Here is a 16,734-nt window from a genome sequence, read left to right on the forward strand (position 1 = left end):
GTGTGGCCGGGCCTGGGGGGTTGGCAGGGGCGCTGGGCCCCGTGGCTGTGGCCACACCTGGCCCGGCACAGCCTGCTCTGCCGGATTCCCGGCTCTCCCCGAGGCTTGGTTTTCAGTCCCGCCGTTTCCTGGAGCCAAATGGCTCCTGCCTGCCTGCTCGGGGTCTGCAGCCTCCTCTGCGCCTGGGCACTGGTGACGGGACACCCCTGCAACCTCGACCACCAGGTAGGGGCATGAGGGGGCTCCAGCACGGGCAGCAGCTGGGGCGGGCAGGGGTAGGCATGGCTGGGGTTGTGGCACCATGTGCCTGCGGGCAGCAGGCCCTGCCAGGTGCCTTGTTTTCTGCACCGCGGGAGAGGTGAGGAGCAAGGAAACCCCATAGGAACAAACGGAGTTAACTGGGAGATGTGCTGTGCCAGAGGCCACCAGCGGCCAGGGGTGGGTCACCCACACCTGCAGCCCGGCTGCCCTGCTCCCAGGCTTGGGCTGAGCACATCACATTGTCCAGCCCATTCACCGCAGCACGGCAGGGATGGCAAAGCTTTATCTGAGCTGTGGCATTTCTGGGGGTGTCTTGGTTGTAGCCATAATACAGCTGCCCATAGGGATGCATGGTGAGAGGAGGAAGGCGCATCCCTAAAGGACTCTCACCCCTTGTTGTTGTTTAACCCCAGCTGGCAGCTTAAGTACCGACATAGATGCTTCAGCTCTCTGCTCATTCCCTGTGGGATGGGAAGGAGAATCGGAAGAATGTAAACCCCAGCCACTGAGATAAGAACAGTTTAATAATAGAAATAAAGGTAATAATAATAATAGTAAACAGAGAGAAGGGGATAAATCCCAAGAAGGATAAATGATGCACAATACAATTGCTCACCACCCACTTACTGATGTCCATTTTGTCCTGAGAAGCAATTCGTCCCTTTGGGCCAAATCCCATTTCTGTACTGAGTGTGATGTTCCATGGTATGGAATACCCCTTTGGCTAGTTAAGGTCAGGTGTCCTGTCTCTGCTTCCTCCAGGGTCCTTGTGCCCCTCCTCACTGGCAAAGCATGAGAGGCTGGAAAGTCCTTGAATCAGGATAAGCACTACTTAGCAACAACTAAAACATTGGTGTGTTATCAGCATTGTTCTCACACTAAATCCAAAACACAGCACTGCACCAGCACTAGGAAGAAAATTAACTATCCCAGCTGAATCCAGGACAGTCCCTCACTCCCTTCTCCAGTGCAGGGTGATGCAGTGCCTGAAGCCAGGGTCAGGGCAACCATGGGGTTAGCATCCCCAGGTGCCTGGCAAGGAGCAGGAAGTGTAACTAAACCATCTCACTGGGAAACGTGCTGCATGCAGCAGCTAGGCTGCACCAGGAGGGAGCTGGGAGGAAGCAGGAAAAGCTGCTGTTGCAGGAAAAGGATGGCACAGGGCAGTGCTGCCCACTGAGCCCTGTTTTCCCCAGCCTCTCTGACCCCAGCCCTGTGTGAGCGTGAGACAGACGTCAAAAATCTTGGCTTGGCCCCACATAAAGCCCAAGGAAGAGTAACACATTCTGGGGACTGTGCCCCATGACCAGCTTGAATTTGGCCACCTGTTTTTCACAGAAGTCCAGTACATCTGTGTGGATCTGTTGATCCGTTCAGCATGCACTGCTGGTCTTTTGGGGTAGCAAATGGTCTTTAGTGTGTTCTGTTTACTACTACAGCTGCAGCCAGGCTGCACTAAGCCACTGCCACTCACAGTGCATCCTCAGAAACATGGGAGGGCTGAAGGCATGGGTGGGATATCCTGTACAGGCCCTGGGAGCAGCTCTTGACACGGGTGCCTGGTGCAGGTGGCATCACTCTGCCTGCCCTCGCAGCGGGCAGGTTCTCCTCTGCTTCACTGCCCCAGCTGGGAAGATGCCCTGTGTCATACAGGAGATCCCTGGGGACTGGGGAGGAAAAGGAAGGCCCTCTGCAAGCTGACCCTGCATAACAACTGCCCTGAAAGGGAGGACAGGAGGGTTACAGCCTGGTTCCTTCACATCCACCTCGTCTGTTTGAGTTTCCCCCCAGCTCTCCATGTTTCCCCTTCACTCCTTCTGTCAGCTGCTCTCAGTGCTGGGCTGTCCTGCTCACCTTTCTCCGTTTATCCTGACTCAAACCAAACTTATGTTCTGAGCAGCTCAGATGTTATTTAAACTTGTGTTCATCTTTGGTTTTTTAAACTCTGCAAGGGTAACTCATTAAGACATTTGAATGTCTCGGAAGTCTCAGTCTAGAGATCTTCCCCAGCACAGAAAGCACATCTCAGACACCAGTTTTTTTCCCAGGGCTGGGCCGACTGCCACGGGAAGAACCTCCAAAATGCTCCAAGTTCCCTTCCAAACAACATCACCAGTTTGGACCTCTCCTTCAACTCCTTGGTCATGCCCCATCACAGGACTCTCCTGATGCATTTCCCTTCCCTTCACACTCTCAACCTCTCTAGCAATGCCCTTCTGGTACTGAGCCCAGCAGCCTTCTCCAACCTTGGAGCACTGCATCTGCTGGACCTGAGCAGCTGCAGCATCACCTACCTCCACATGGATGCTTTCAAGGGCCTGGGAAACTTGCACACACTGCTCCTAAGAAACAACAGCCTGCAAGAGCTTGAGGTTTCTTTGTTCCTGCCACTGAAGGCACTTTTCCACCTGGACCTGCAGCAGAATGCGCTGGTCTCTGTGGACATGTGGAGCCTGCAGCTGATGGATGCAGTCCCACAGGTCTGGCTGGAAGGGAACCCCTGGCTCTGTGACTGCAGCGCGCTCCCTCTGCAGCAGTGGCTGCAGCGCAGGCAAGGTGAGCACACACGGGCAGGTGGCACAAGAGGTGCTGGGCAGGAGGAACTCTGGGGCAGGGGTCCCACTCTATCCCTTTGCTCCAACCCCCGGGCAGGCTTCCCTGGGACATCTCCCACCTTGCTGAGGGACAGTGGACTGGAAGGTGATGTGTCTGTTCCTTCCTTGCAGTTACACACGATAGCAAAGTTTTCTGGGAATGACAGCAGGATAATTTTCAAGGCTAGGTTGGAGAAAGCCTTGCATGGCATGGTTTAGTGTGAGGTGTCCCTGCCCATGGCAGCGGGGTTGGAACTGGATGATCTTAAGGTCCTTTCCCACCCTAACTATTCTATGATCCTGTGATTCTAATTTAGCCACTCTACTGGGAAAGGGGCTGTATGTATGCTTCAGCCCCAAAATCCACCTATATGTATCCACATGGAGTGACTAAATTTTCAAGAGGTGTTGAGCACTTGGCAGCTCCTCCTGTGGAGCCGGGTTAGGCTCCAGCCCTCTTGAGCTCATCTCCCAGGAAAATGCAGCCCTAAGACAGTGGGGTTTCTATCAGTATCCATGAATTTGGCATTATTCAGTTAAAAGAAGCCTGCTAATCACAGTCACACAGCTCCTTGGCCAGGGATTTTTTCCTTTGGTTGTGCCTTACAATGTGCTGAGGGCCAGCAAGGCTGGAGGTCAGATCCAGGAGCATCTTGCCAGGTGTCCTATCAACCCAGGAGTAAGCAGGCATCATTTTCTCTAAACTGGGGAGGGGATGGGGGCAGACCCCTTGTCCCACCTTATCCGTGTGTCTCCCAGCTGTGCAGGTAACCTGTGCATCACCCCCGTGGCTGCGGGGCCACAAGGTCGCAGCACTGGGTTCCCAGGATCTGGGCTGCTGGATGAAGCAGCGGTTTCCTCGGGAGGTCAGCACGGTGCAGCAGATCACAGTGACCTACAGCAACAGTGAGTTGTGCAGCTACAAAGGCATCCATCACGTCTATCTCCCTCCTCCCCTCTATCACCCCAGAGGGACTGCAGGCAGGGATCTGTGGCTTTGCCCCACTCCCAGGGGCCACTGGTGGTGCAGTGGTTTGGTGGGGACAGTGGCTACCACCTGCAAGGTGTTTGCTGGTTTTGCAACAGAAAAGTTAGCAGATGCCACAAAGCAACACGGAGCACAGCCCCTGCAGTGCTCGGCACCAGTGTCAGCCAGCCAGCAGTTTTCCCCCCAGGTTCCTGGTAGCTAGCTCTTGGTGAAGAGCATTTATATTGTTCCTAATGAATGCAATCCTATGCTGGCTGCATGCTGGAGGCATATACAGGGCTGGCTGCTGAAGAGCACTGGGTATGCCATGACCTGCCCTAACCCCGATGATCTTTCTGCACTGCAGCCACTGCACCACCCACCGGGAAAGGCGGAAGGAGCTGGCCGTACCTGGTGGGCTTCCTGGTGGCAGCAATTGGCATCTCCATCTTGATTGCACTGGCTGCCAAGTGCAAGGTCTTCCACAAGAACTTCACCAGCTACCACCACCGGCCACTGCCCGAAACCAGCTCTATCGGAGGCAGCCCCATGGAGGACAGCAGCAGCTGGGACAGGGGCTCCTCAGGCCAGGGGGGCTGCCACCCCATGCCTGGTGCTGTCGACCTGCAAGGTGAGGATGATGATGGTTTCATTGAGGACAACTATATCCAGCCAAGCGAGCAGGTGCCAGAGGATGAGCAGCGGCAGTTGCATCTCTCCATCTGAGCCTGCAGTCCAGCAGCCTCTCGCTGTCCCCTCACCTCCATCCCCATCCTGCCCTTTCCCACCTTCCCTCGGCATTTAGCCCCACACGGCTGGGGGGGGGGGGGGGGAGGAAAGGAATGGAGAGGAGGGGAGAGAAAGGGTGGGCTGGGAATGACGATGGAGGCTGAAGGCAGCCAGCCCCTGCATGATGCCAGTGGGGATGCAACAGCACAGGGACACACTGGATCTGCTTCTGCTCTCCAAGCCCTGCTTGGGTGCTGCTGAAGAAGATGGTGCCTGTTGCACCCAGGCAGTTTGGTGGAGTGGGAAGAGAAGCCTGCCCTGGTGCTCTCTGCAGGGTCTCAGGCATCAGCCCCACTGCCCCATGGTGCCAGACACAGCCCTGCTCCGCCCTTCAGTGTGTTGTCACTCCAGGGTGTGATTAAAAGTGTGATTAAAGCCTCTGTCTGTGATGGTTTGTTGGGACTCTCCTGGTGACAGTGCCAGGAGGAGACCTGTCAGCCCACAGCTGGGGTGCGGATTCTTCTGCCTGTGCTTTCAAAGACCACAGATGCATTCCGTGTTGACTGTGGTGGTGAAAGAACAGGTCTGTGGCACGAGTGTGCTTGTGCAAGCATGTCTGTCACCCACTGTGGCACAGGCAGATCTGCTGCTTCATCACAGGATTTCTGTGCGCATCTTTACAGTGCTGCTTCCCACCCCTCTTGCTGCTTTACAGTGCACCCCTTCCCTCTTTTCTCTCATCCCTCTCCACCAAGACATGCTAGGAAAGTACTTACCTTTCCCATGCCAGCTCTGCAGAGATGAGCAAACTTGTTGGCAGCTTGCAGCATCAGGAAAGCACGTGCACTGGGGCGAGACAGCCCTGTCCCCCGGCACCCATTGCAGCATCCCATCTGTATCTCTAAGCATGGATTTAGATGAACATTATAATTTTTGCATTCCTGTCATCTTTGTGGCACGATAAACAGCACATGAGACATCAGTAGCTGTGAGTTATGACCCAGCCAGTTGTGTCTGCATGGGTCACACTGGAGTTAAAATCAGGAAGCAGCAGCAGCGTTCACCCTCTGTAGTAAAGTGATTCACAAGCTGGTACCATCTGGCTGGGCAGAATTCCCAGAGCACAACCTGGTTGTTCCCATCCCCAATAGCCTGGAAATCTCTGTTATCTTGCTCCAGAGCATGGAACATCATCACAGGGACAGCATTTCTGAAGCCCTGCCACACGGCTGATTCCCCATCTCCTTCAAACCTCCATTGCACTGTAAACCACCTTTCTATTTCTGTGGTCATTAAGACATTTACAGAACACAGTGTATACAAACGTAAATAATACATGTCAGAGAATGTAAACCAAAGGGAATGACTGGGTTGGGCACTGCATGGGCAGCCCAGGCCAGTGACTTAGAGCACCTTTCAGAGAGGGAACGTGCCATTATAGCCACAAGGAGGAAAACCTGCTGGCTTGTTTCAGTGGTCATCCAGTTTTGGTTGTTAAATAATGTATTTCTAACCTGAGATTTACTTTTGCAGTCACTGCCTCATGTTTTGCCTTCTGGGTTCATCTTAACAGCTCCATCTGAATTACAGAACACACTGTATATATATGTAATATATGCTGTAATTTTTTGAAATCATGGATGTCTTTCAGGTAAAATAGAATACTTAAATCTGAGAGCTGAGAAAATGCATTTCAGTTCTCTTTTGGAGGGCAATTTCTGGGCTTTTCAATATGCTTTTTAATCACATGAACTCATCTAGACTCAGTATTTTATTTAGATCTCATTGATGTCTTAAAAGAGATTAAAATACAAGTGCCCAGGTTTTTTTTTATACAGGATCTTGCTCACTCTCATCCTTCAGTGCCCAGTGGCAGCTTGCTTGTCTACTTTGACCCTGATTTTCTGGTGTGTGGCAGAGCGTGGCAGCCCCTCTGACCCCTCTCCAGGCAGCTCCAGTGCTAGCGGGCAGGAGCTTGGCAGCCCAGTGGTGGGAATTGCATCTGGCATGCAGAGCTGGGAATACAAGTGGATCAGAGCAGAAAAAGAGGAACCTTCTCAGAGGGGTCCCCCCAGGAAGCAGTCAGAGGACCCCATGGTTGAGGCTGGTGGAGGGAAGCAGTGGCAGGTATGCAGGCAGCCTAGTTCCAGGGTCGCTGCAGGCAGTAGCTGCTGCTATGAAGCACAAGGCTCGGCCTCACCACAGGGTGAAACAGCTTCTCTACAAACAAACTGGCATGGACATCATCAGGAGGCTTTGCATGCACCACGTGAGCATCTTTCAGAGGCATGGCAAGATCCTCTGTTCACAGAGTGGTGGTAAGGGGGACCGGCTGTATAGTTCCTTGGGCAGAAGGAGATGCATGTGCATCTGGGGGTGCAAGATGTGTATCAGGAAATAAGTATATGCATTGGGGGGCTGCGGGGGCATTGCCACACTTGCTGGTAAACCAAAATCACAGTTTCAGGAGGGACCCTGGGCTGCCATGGTTTTTGCCCCGGGCTCTCTCTGGTCAGAGGCCAGTTTTGCATAGCCCTGCCACCCTCAGCTCTTCAGAGAGGCCAAAACTCAAGCATCAGCCTTCAACACAGTTGATTTCTGTAACACTTTATTAAGTATTTCCACACACAACACAGGAACCAAGAAAGGAGCAGACCAGTACCGCTGCTGCAGACAGAGACTGTGACTGGGGCAGTGCAGGCTGTCCCTGTCTGAGCAGCCAGACACCCAAACTGCCATCTCTGGGGACAGCCCATTCTCAGACAGTATCTCCTTGTGTTGCTGACACTGCCCACAAGCATCCTTTCCTGGCATAGTTCATGGGCACTTGGGGCACGTTTTGAAGGGGCTATGGAGGGGAGGATTCACATTGGAATATAGGCAGCGCAGAGTTGTGAGCTGGGCACAATCACGCACCTTCTCAGGAATGCCAAGATGTGCAAAACAGCTGGTGTGCAGGCAGCTGTGGGCTGCCCACGTGTGCAGGCTGGGGGAGCTGGGAGTAAGAAGCAGAGGTGGGGTAACTGCACATGCACTGATGCAGATGTGCAGAACAGCAGCAATGGTGATGGCACAAAACTGTCCAGCTCTGGCCTGTTCCTCCCTGTGTATGCACAGGGGTCTCTACTGGACCCAGGGTCAAACAGCCCAGAGGGGTAAGATGGTTATTTGCTTTGCCAAGGACTTAGCATAGATGGACCTGAGCTTAGTCACACCCTCAGAAATCTTGGGCAGATTAAGAGAAAAGATTCAGAGAGAGAAGGAAACAGCAGCTGAATAAAATCTATGGATGATGTGAAAGTGGCAGAGGAAAATGTGTAAATAACAGGTTTAGAAAGAAAAGCCCAAATGCTGCTCCTATACTTTGAGAGCCCTCATGTGATCAAGTGCATCAGGGATGGTGTGGTCCAGAGCTGTGGAAGGATGAAGCCTTCATTGTCCAGTGCATAACTGGTGAGGTTCACTGATGCTGAACTCTGACACTGCTTCCAGTGTAGCTGTAGTATGGACAGTGATTCATGTTACCAAGGGAATGAGCTACCGTCCTCTGCCAAATACATTTGGTACTTAGGCACCAAAAAATAATAGCTCAGTCCTGTTCCATTACAGAGGGAACTTTGCAAATAATGAGCAAAAATAATGGCAGGGGCAGAACAGCTCAAGTGAGGGGGAGATGGGAGCAGAGAGGAAGAGGAAGGAGAAGGGTTTGCAGGAGCAGCTTCCCTAGGAGGTTACCATCTGTGTCTATGGGAAGGGCAGTGAAATGGTTTGTGGGTCTTTGGAGGAAGTGAGAATTTTGACAGGTAAATTAGCCTAAAGTCACAGGAAGAGCTCCCAGGGGTGAGCTGTTAGTCTGCCTCTGGGAAAGACACCTCTCTGATAGACACCTTGTAGAGATAAAACACCAGAAAAGCTGCAGGTAAAGGCCAAGTGGTACCAGAAGAACTCTTTCGCCCTGCAGCTGCACCAGCACTTGAGAGACAGAAGCAGCATCGAAATGCACAGGGACTGGGATGAGCTGCAGTGTTCCCACAGCAGCAGGGGTGCCTCTGCTTGGGAAACTCCTCTCTGAGGGTAACAACATTCCCTCCTTGCACTGCTCTGGCAAAGCATCAGCCCAGCCTTGGAATTTGAGCATCCCACCATCATCCCCAGTGACTGAACCTTGCATGCTGGCATTGATAGCAGAGCCCCAACACAGAGCAGCACTGATAACACATCAGGGCCCTGACTGCAGCACCTGTTGATCACCTCTTTGATAAAGCACAGAAGGTGGTGGGCTGCAGACACGTAATATTGGAACAGATCCCAGCACTGCAAACACAAACAGCATTTCATGTGAGGTCCAGCCATGCTGGGGCTCTGGCACATGGAATTCCATGCAAATCCCACACTCGCTCTGACAAACACACAGGTGCTTTCTCAGGAGCAGCCCCTGCAGCCCTACCTCCCACCAACCTCCCTTCATTGGCACTGCATGCCTGCTGACATGCAGGGTGTTTCCTGCCATTTATCACTTGCTACAGGATCTGCTTCGCTCGGTAGCTGGTAGCTCTGCACAAAGCACAGGGTAGTTTCCTGCAACCCTCAATCACAGCCTCCCCTGCCAGGACAGCACACAACAGCTCCAGGAGCTGCAGGAACCAAGCAAGTACCAGAGTCCCCATGGGTATGGGACAGGCTCACCTTAATGCTGTGACAGGCACCACAGCTGGGCAGGCAGCAGCTGTTGCAGGATGCTTTGTGGAGGTACAACACCAACCAGGCCAGTGCAGAGCTCCTCATGTGCCAGGTCAGAGCCTGTCCAGGTGCCCCATGTCCCTGCCGTGCCATCAGCCTGGGGCAAAGCAAATGCCAGTCATCTCTAAGAGAAGTGTGAGGTACATGGCAGCACTCCCCTTTCCTTCGAGGAAAAGCCAGCACCAACCCTGCTGACGGGTTGTATCCAGAGGCTCACACACAGCTGTCCTGAGTCAGATCAGGTTGGCCATGCTGGAGGTGGGAGGAAGCCGCCTGTTTGGAGCGAGGCGGCCGGAGATGGTGAACACGCGGATCTCGCCGGTCTCCAGGCTGCGAGGAGCGGCCTGGCGGCAGGACGTGCAGAGCAGGTAGAGCAGCAGGCAGAGGAGGATGGTGCTGCCAGCAGTCAGGAGGACAACCCCACTGGTGAACATGCTGGCCAGCGGCCGCGTGGAGCTGAGCTGCATGCTCGTGGTGGAGAGGATGGTGAGCACCACCCCGCAGACCAGCAGCACCAGGGCGCTGAGCAGCAGCACCAGGCAGTCTGAGAAGCCGCCGCTCTTGAGGAGCTCGATCTGATCCCGGCTGCGGATGCAGTTCATGTCCTGGATTGCAGAGCTCAGCAGCTGCTTCAGCAGCACGAGCAGGGCAAGGAGGCACAGCGTGGTGCCCACGGCCAGCCGCCACTCCCCGGACCGGCTGCTGGTGCTGTACAGCAGGATGATGCCCCCGATTCCGCAGGACAGGATCAGCGCCACGGCCACCCCGTAGCACAGGATGGACTTCTTGGGGTCCTGGAACCACCAGAGCTCCACATGCTCCTCCAGGATATTCCTCTGGATGTGGTCTGCATCCGCAGGGGTGCGGGGGCTGCTCAGCTCTGCCAGCTCTGGCATGGTGCGTGGCTGGGTGGGGGGGACACGGTGGGGTGGTTGTACAGATCTAAACCCTTACAGTGAAGAGAAGGGTCCAGACCTCAGCGGTTGCGAAGGCAGCTGCATTTCTCAAGCAGGGATGTCTCTGTCTCATTCTTTGGAGCTCCCTTCTGCAGCAGTGCCACCTGGAGAGCTATGGTCCATGTGCTGGGGCTGAGCCCACCCCCCAGACAGGGCTGCAGGATGTGGTGGAGCATCCCTGGAGCAGCACCATAAGGGAACAACCAGGGCCGCGTCCTTCCTTTCCTGTGTCTTTCATCCTAAAGAGTCAAGAAGAGAAGATATTAAAGAGACCCTCCTCCCCTGTCCCAAATAATCCCCTGCCAAACCCAGGGCTTCAGTTGCCCCAGGCTGGCCTGCAGAGCTCCCCTCACAAAAGGCCCGGGCACTGGAGCATGGATCAGCCACGCACGTCTTCCTGGGAGACCTCCGCACACAGTGGGGGGACCTCAGCCTGCCCCAAGGGTGAGTCTCCTGCCTCCCCAGCCCCTTGTGCCCAGCTCAGAGGCTACTGGCACATGGCTGCCCGCAGGACTCTGCCTGCAGCTGCTGCTGGCAGCAGGGCAGGGACGAAGCAGAGGCAGGTCCCCCGGGGATAAAGCCCCATTCACAGCTCTGGCTTCACATGCTCCTTCATCAGCATCAGCCTCTTGTCACCAACTGGCTCTGCTGCCCAGAAGGACAGCGGGAGGTGGGGGTCAGGACCGGGGCTTAACCCTTCCAGTCGAGTCACTGGAAGTGTAAGAGTTGCCTTTGCTGCATGCTCTGAGCCCTGTTCACTGTTCACTGCCAGTGGTTCCCCCTCCCAAGTTCCCTACAGAAACACGATGGTTACATCCGCAGCAGTCTCAGCACTTCCCTGAGAAGAGCCCCCAGACAGCTGGGACCTGGAACCCTGTGATTTAGCTCTTCTTTCTGCTAGTCCCTGAAGCCCTTCACCGATGGAGAGGAGCAGGGGAATGGCAGTGGTGGCTGCAGCCTGGAGGCAGGCTCTGTGGTGCTGGGCTTAGCTGGGCCCCCCTCATCACAGCCCAGCTCCTGGGGCTCATCACCTCCCAAGGGTCCTGGCACCCCTCAGTGCTTCTCTGGGTACAGTTTTACAACAAGAGTGGAAACCACTTGCATTTCTCTTACACAGTGTCTCATCCTGGCACATGAGTGCTCCAACTGGCCCCACAGTACCAGAGGGACCCTCCACCACAGCGAGTACCCAAAGCAAGGAAAGGTGGTGATGAATACATGGGAGCATTTCAGATTATAGTTGAGCCCTTGAGACATGAAGCAGATCCTGCAGACTCACGAACTGCCTCCCGGTCACCTCCCAGACAGGATGATGCACTCTCAGCCATCACAGACACACACCCCAACAGTTCTGTATCCCATGGGAGCCTGTGTTGGCTACAGGAACTGATGCAGATTCCCTGTGTCAGAGGTGTGCCAATTCTCCTGAGCAGGGACAGTCACACAGCACCCTGCCTGATGAAACTGGCTCTCCAGGAGCCCATCAGCCTGTGCCAAGCACACTTTGCCCTGATCTGCACAGCCCTGGGACTCTGGGCTCATTACAGCCGGGTGGGGATAATGTGTGACCTGCATGCATGGCAGCTCTGCACACAGCAGGGATGTTTCCTCTCACAGCTCTCCTTGTCCTCAAAGAGTCCCCTCATCCCCTTATGGCAATGCCTTTGCTACCAGCAGACACCTCAAGATCACTCTCCACAGTGGCAAGCCAATGTGGGCTGGGGGGAGAGGGAAAACAATAGTGTGGGGGTGTCCGAGCCAGACACCGCCTGACAGTGTCAGCCCAAGCTCCTCCTGAGTCACTCCCAGGCTGTGATGGAGCATGAGGTCACTTTGGACGTGGCTCAGGGCTTGCTGCCAGCTGGCAGCACGTGTCCAGGAAGTCTCTAACCAGCCCGGGTTTGCAGGCCCGCGACCCATGGTGCTGCGTGAGCTGCTGCACTGATCCCCTGGTGCTGCAGTCGCCTGGACACAGAAACACAGGCTCCAGAGGGTACACACTGGCCTGGGAGCCCATGGGAGAGATGCAGCTCCTGGCTAGAGCCAGAACAATCAGAAAGCATCAAATAGAGAGGGAAAAAGCTGTGGTTGAGCGTGCAGATTTGTGACTGCTGGGACCCACCTTGATCTTGCATCTGACAGCAGATACCTTGTGCTGTCCACATGTGCACAAGGTGGTGAGGATGTCACAGGGCACCTTTGAAGTAGAGGGGAGAGAACATTTCCCCAGCCTGTGCAAACTAGCTCAGTGATTATCACTGCTTCCTCCTGCCTTTCCTTCTCCAAGTGCAGAGGTTCCTTATCTCCTCCTTACCAGAGAATGGGTGAGTCCAATAGACAGCAGGTTTGTAGATTAGATCAAGAGTCTGAACTAAAAAAAGCAAAGCTTGGAGAAGTGCAAAGTCTGCAGCCTTCTGCTGCTTGGTCCAAGCTGCACACACAAGTTGTGAGTCAAACAGTAAGCAAAAAACCCCACAACAGCACAAATCACAGTGAGGGAAAATGCAATCAAAATGAAGCCATGGCACTGCATTCACATGTTACTGTTTCATATTTAACCATTTCAACTTTTATTTGCTCAGAAGAAGGTCAGGGAACAAGATGAAGCTATTATAGTACCTGGCTGCAGAACAAAGTAAAACGTGATGTCTGTGAGCACTGATTTCCCAATGTTATATTAAGGTCTATTGAAGGAATGATTTTGAGAGGCAAAGGGTTCTGCTGAAGTATGCCTCCATGCTTCCTTGTGTCTGTTCAAAGTGTTCTGGGAATATAATTATTTGCTCTAAGCATCTACACTTGCTTGGGCTTCTCCATACTGGGAGGGTTTGTGCTGCTAATAACAGTATTTGTATCACAGAATAATTTAGGTGGGACAGGACCTTGGGAAGTCACCTGGTCCATCCACAGGCTTAAAGCAGTTAACTTCAGACTGCCCAGGGCCCCATCCACTCAGGTGCTAAATACTGCAAAGGATGGAGGATGCACAGCCCCTCTGGGATCATTCCAGTGTTTAACCACCCTCACCACGAATGAGTTTTTCCTTAAATCTAACTGCACTTTCCCATGCGTGGGTGCATTGCTTTCCATCCTCTTAACATGTGTTGAATCAAAGCAGCCCTATCCTGGGCTGTCACCCACCTCTGCTTGGAGAGGGGATGAAACTAGATCTCACAGCGACTTTGCTGATCTGGTTTCTTGGCATTATGCAGCACGTAGGTTTGCTCAGGTCAGGTTGAGAGAAAGGAAGTGTTATGGATCCCTGCTCTGCCATGAGGGAGGGCAGCCTTTCCACAGCAGTTGCCCCTTCTGTTGCTTTGAGCTACCTGGTACCTCATCTCACTGGTCTGGGGTAGACCATAACACAGACCCTTTGGGAGCTGAAGGCAGTTACCCCATCAGATCAGCCGGTTTGATAACATGTATCACAGGTCATTAGTCTCTACCATTTACTTACTACTGAACCCAGTACCTTCAGTGCTCCCATCTTTTGTGCTCAAAAGAAAGAGAGGACTAGCCCAGCCACACAATGCTTTCTGACTGAAGGTCACATTTCAGGAAGAAATGGACAGGCTGTCTGTCCTTCCCCGCTGCTGGCTGGCAGCTGGGGGAGGAAGAACAGGAAAGCACTGGGAATGCAGGAAAACAACAATGGTCATGTTTTCCTTCTTTCTTTCTTTTTTCTTTTTCCTACTCTGACAACATTTAACTGGGAATTGTGGGTCATCAGCAACTGGTTTCTGGTCATTCCTGGCTGCAGGTGTGGGAGGCACACTCCTGCTGAACCCCTGGGAATGGTATACACATTTATTTCTGTCTGACATCTGGCAGAGGGGCCATGCACTGTATGTACTTTAATGAACACTTTCATTTCAGAGCCCCATGAAGTTCAGCTGCTGAAATACTCCTCACTTCCCTCCTCTCCCTGAACCCAGGGTGCCCTGTGAGACACTGCTTACCCGAAGTGTTCAGGAGGGGAAGCCAGGGTGGGAGAGGCTCCTGCAGGACTTCCAGCCTTGGGAGGTGTTTATGCAGCTATGTGGACTTTGTGAGCATCATTGGAGACTGGGAGGGTCTGGCAGGATTTGCTGTAAAATAACAATACATGAAATGATTTGCATGAGCAATCCAGATGTGATCAACAGAGCCTCATGATCTCAAACAGACACAAGCCATCTCCTTCCCCTGCTTCTCCAGTCCATCATAGCTTATGTGCTTCTTGGCCAGGTCTAGCCATAGCCATCCTTGTTTGGGATGGACTTGCCACCACTTTAGGCCTCACAGAAATCTCTAGTCCAGAAGGCATAAATATTTTCCCATCCTTCCACGTGATTTTCCAACTCCCGGTGCTTTAGGAAGAGAGAGAGACAGATGCCATAGTGCTTCAGGAAGCATTTGTTTCCCAAGAGGGTGGTCAAACAGTGGAACAAGCTCCCTACAGAGGTGGTTGATGCCCCAAGCCTGACAGTGTTTGAGAGGCATTTGGACAATGCCCTTAATAACGTGCTTTAACAGGGTCAGCCCTGAATTGTTATAGGTCCCTTCCTACTGAAGTATCCTATCCTATCTTATCCTATCCTATCCTAGTCCATCCCAGTCTAGTCTAGTCCAGTTTATTCCAGTCTGTTCTGTTCTGCTCTCTTCTGTTTCAGCTGGGAGGGACCTACAATGATCATCCAGTCCAACTGCCTGACCAATTCAGGGCTGACCAAGTTAAAGCATGTTATTAAGGGCATGGTCCAAATGCCTCTTAAACACTGACAGGTGTGAGGCACTGACCACCTCTGGAGGAACCTTGTTCTAGTGTTTGATTACTCTCTTGGTAAAGAACTGCTTCCTAAGCATATTCTATTCTAATCTAACTCCCTAGTAGGCTCCAAGGGACTGAAGCTCATGTATCCTGTTTTATGGCTGAATTACAGTCAATACATAAATCAGAAGATCTGAAAGTCATGGAACTCAAGGGCTGTCTGTGCCCCTGGGAGGAGGGACATTGCTGCCTTGGGATGACTGAGAGGGTCCTCACTCTTCTCCTAAGAATTCAGAAGTAGGGATAGAGGAACCTGCAGGGAATGGGAGTAATGAGGCTTTTATGTGGCATCTGTCTGTCTCACCCAAAATCCTAGCAACAGATCCACGCTCCTTTGGGTGCTACATCAGCCAATTCCCAGTGCTCCTCCTTTCTGGGGCTGCTCAAAATTCATGCAAACCTATGCTGTCTAATCTGTACCTCATAGGGAGAGCCTACCCTGCCTACCTCACTAGAGGGATAACGCTTTCCCAGAAGCAAGTCTGTCCACCAGCGCTCCTGCCACCAGACATCATTTGTGAATCCCTGGGGAAGCCCTGGATGACAGATGACTGTTCCTTCCTTCCACCCAGCTTAGGGGCTCTAGGGGTAAGGATGGTGGAGGACTTGTTGCAAGAGGGTCAGCACATAGATGCTTTTTACAGAGATCTAGATAGCTTTGGCATGCTCCATTGTAGAGATTCGTGTACCCCTTCCTCACTGTATTCATAGAAGGCAGGCATCATTCTGACCCCATGGAGACTCTTCTGGTGCACCTCTGCCAGGGGGAGCCTGGAAGTCCTGAGGGAACAAGAAACTCCCTTATGTGCTGAGAGGAAACACGATGGTGCAAGGAAGAAATGATGTGAAAGCAAGGGGCAGATCTCTTAAGGAGTATGTCTGAAGCAGCCCCCAACCTGCCATCACCTACTGATGCAGCCCGGCCCTTCCCACACAGCACGGTCCCGGGGAGGAGGGCTCACTCACCTGCGGCAGATGCTGCCCGCACACGGCAGCGCAGCACTGTCCCCTGCTCCTGGCTGCCAGCAGTGGCTTTTCCTGGCTTTCCTTCCACTGGATCGAGCTAACGAGGGAGCTCACCGGGAGAATCTCTTCCCTTCCTCCGGCAGCCGCTTGCCAAGGAGCAGGTGCTGCTGCCCGCTCCCCTTCCTGGTGCGGCGCGGGCAGCACCAGCGATAGGCTGCAAGCCCTCACCTCTCGCCCGGGCAGGTGCATTCCCCAGCAGGGTGGCGTCTCAGTAAACCTGCTGCTGGCCTTGGAGAGGCTCCAGAGCCGCGTCGGTGTGCAGGCGCTACCCCTCCCTCCCTCCCCGGGCAGGATCTGGCCGCACACCGATCCTGGAAGGTGGCTCATTTCCTCCCAGCTGGAGGTGAAGGGGTGCCAAAGCCTGAGGGCAGCTCCCAGGCAGTGGGTGAGAGGAAGCCTGCAGCCAGGTTGGCAGCACTAGGGAAGATTTGACACATTCGGCAAGTATTTGGTGTTACGTGGTGTTGAACAAAATAGCTCCTGCACTGCTGCATAGGTTAGGGCCATCTGGCCACATCAGGACGGGATCTTTGCATGGTGTTAGTCCAGGCAGGCACTTATGTGAGGCAAGATGTCATTGTGGTGGCACCTCCCTGTCACCAGGCAGCTGCAGCACCCCCTCCCTGGGAGACAGTGGCATCAGCAGAGCCT

At 53.5% G+C, this 16,734-nt stretch overlaps 2 protein-coding genes across 2 annotated transcripts; one reads left to right on the forward strand and one right to left on the reverse strand.

Annotated features, from left to right (window-relative positions):
• The first annotated feature begins 56 nt into the window (after window positions 1–56).
• Window positions 57–4,631, forward strand: C6H1orf210 (chromosome 6 C1orf210 homolog). The gene is made up of 4 exons (XM_005151055.3): window positions 57–225; window positions 2,310–2,817; window positions 3,615–3,761; window positions 4,190–4,631. Exons 1-4 carry the CDS (start codon window positions 139–141, stop codon window positions 4,546–4,548), a joined length of 1,101 nt encoding a protein of 366 aa, XP_005151112.1. The 5' UTR covers window positions 57–138; the 3' UTR covers window positions 4,549–4,631.
• Window positions 4,632–7,142: 2,511 nt separating this feature from the next.
• Window positions 7,143–16,342, reverse strand: TMEM125 (transmembrane protein 125). Its single transcript, XM_031050793.2, has 3 exons — window positions 16,024–16,342; window positions 14,207–14,335; window positions 7,143–10,486 (listed from the first exon to the last, which is right to left on the reverse strand). The coding sequence occupies exon 3, from the start codon at window positions 10,185–10,187 to the stop codon at window positions 9,525–9,527; it is 663 nt and encodes a 220-aa protein (XP_030906653.2). The 5' UTR covers window positions 10,188–10,486; window positions 14,207–14,335; window positions 16,024–16,342; the 3' UTR covers window positions 7,143–9,524.
• Window positions 16,343–16,734: the final 392 nt, after the last annotated feature.

Source organism: Melopsittacus undulatus, chromosome 6 (assembly GCF_012275295.1).
Source record: "Melopsittacus undulatus isolate bMelUnd1 chromosome 6, bMelUnd1.mat.Z, whole genome shotgun sequence".
Lineage (NCBI taxonomy): Eukaryota > Metazoa > Chordata > Aves > Psittaciformes > Psittaculidae > Melopsittacus > Melopsittacus undulatus.

Bases quoted from the DNA above. Each gene is read 5' to 3' on its own strand.
- C6H1orf210 (XM_005151055.3), top strand. From the start codon at position 139: ATGGCTCCTGCCTGCCTGCTCGGGGTCTGCAGCCTCCTCTGCGCCTGG. The intron at 226-2,309 runs GTAGGGGCATGA...TTTTTTTCCCAG, and splicing joins CCTGCAACCTCGACCACCAG to GGCTGGGCCGACTGCCACGG. The intron at 3,762-4,189 runs GTGAGTTGTGCA...TCTGCACTGCAG, and splicing joins CACAGTGACCTACAGCAACA to CCACTGCACCACCCACCGGG.
- TMEM125 (XM_031050793.2), bottom strand. From the start codon at position 10,187: ATGCCAGAGCTGGCAGAGCTGAGCAGCCCCCGCACCCCTGCGGATGCA.